This window comes from Sinocyclocheilus anshuiensis, unplaced genomic scaffold (assembly GCF_001515605.1).
Source record: "Sinocyclocheilus anshuiensis isolate Anshui unplaced genomic scaffold, SAMN03320099.WGS_v1.1 scaffold579, whole genome shotgun sequence".
NCBI lineage: Eukaryota > Metazoa > Chordata > Actinopteri > Cypriniformes > Cyprinidae > Sinocyclocheilus > Sinocyclocheilus anshuiensis.
In genome coordinates this window covers 2,765,347-2,766,049 of record NW_015551075.1, presented here as the reverse complement: position 1 = coordinate 2,766,049, position 703 = coordinate 2,765,347, and the positions used below count along the sequence as shown (strand labels likewise).

Genomic DNA, 703 nt, shown 5'->3' with positions numbered 1-703 from the left:
AAAAAAAAAGTTTAAATTATAAATTAATTGTATTTAGTATCAATCCATGCAGAACTTGAAAACTCACTTGGGTATCTGTAGTAGAAGTCGTTCTCGATGTCACTCGTGATGTTGTTCTCATGTTTGTGCTCAGACCAGTGCGCGTCCGACTCTTCATCATAACGTACAAACAGTCCAAACAAGATGATCATGGCGATCTGCCACACGAAGCAGACCGCAGGCAGACTGACCCGGACGTCAGGGTTTTTGGCCTTGCACCAGAATCCTCTGCAGCAGGCAGCGAAGTTCCCCATGGTGAAGTGAAGAAGTTAAGAGATGATCTGTTGGGAAAAGCTCTCTTGTAATTTCTGGTGGTGAAGAGACGATCGGTTGGAAGAAGCTCTCTTGTAATTTCTGCGTTGGGTGCAGCTGTATTTATAGCTGGTTATCTGGAGGTGTGTCACAGGTTGCAGGTGTACCTTCTGGAAATTAAATTCGGGTGACCGTGACACTCACCTGACAAGACTGATCAATATCTGCTCTGGTGTCTGATGACGACTTCTTTTTTTTTTTTTAAAGATGTCACTCTAGTCTTACTAGACTTAATTATAATTACACTTGGACTATTCAAAACAACTTTGCAACTGCAAGTCATCTTTAGGTCCGATCTTTTATGTATTTTTATTTTTATTTAATTTTTTGCACTTTTGGAAGGTTTTAATAC

General features: G+C 40.4%; 1 protein-coding gene across 1 annotated transcript in view; it reads right to left on the bottom strand.

The window, feature by feature from the left end:
- The window catches only part of LOC107662287 (ammonium transporter Rh type C 2-like), a 4,688-nt gene extending 4,395 nt beyond the window's left edge, over nucleotides 1-293 (bottom strand). Inside the window, exon 1 of the mRNA XM_016452254.1 lies at nucleotides 68-293. Coding sequence (XP_016307740.1) covers nucleotides 68-293 — 226 coding nt within the window. The remainder of the gene's footprint in view (nucleotides 1-67) is intronic.
- Between the last annotated feature and the right edge of the window lie 410 nt (nucleotides 294-703).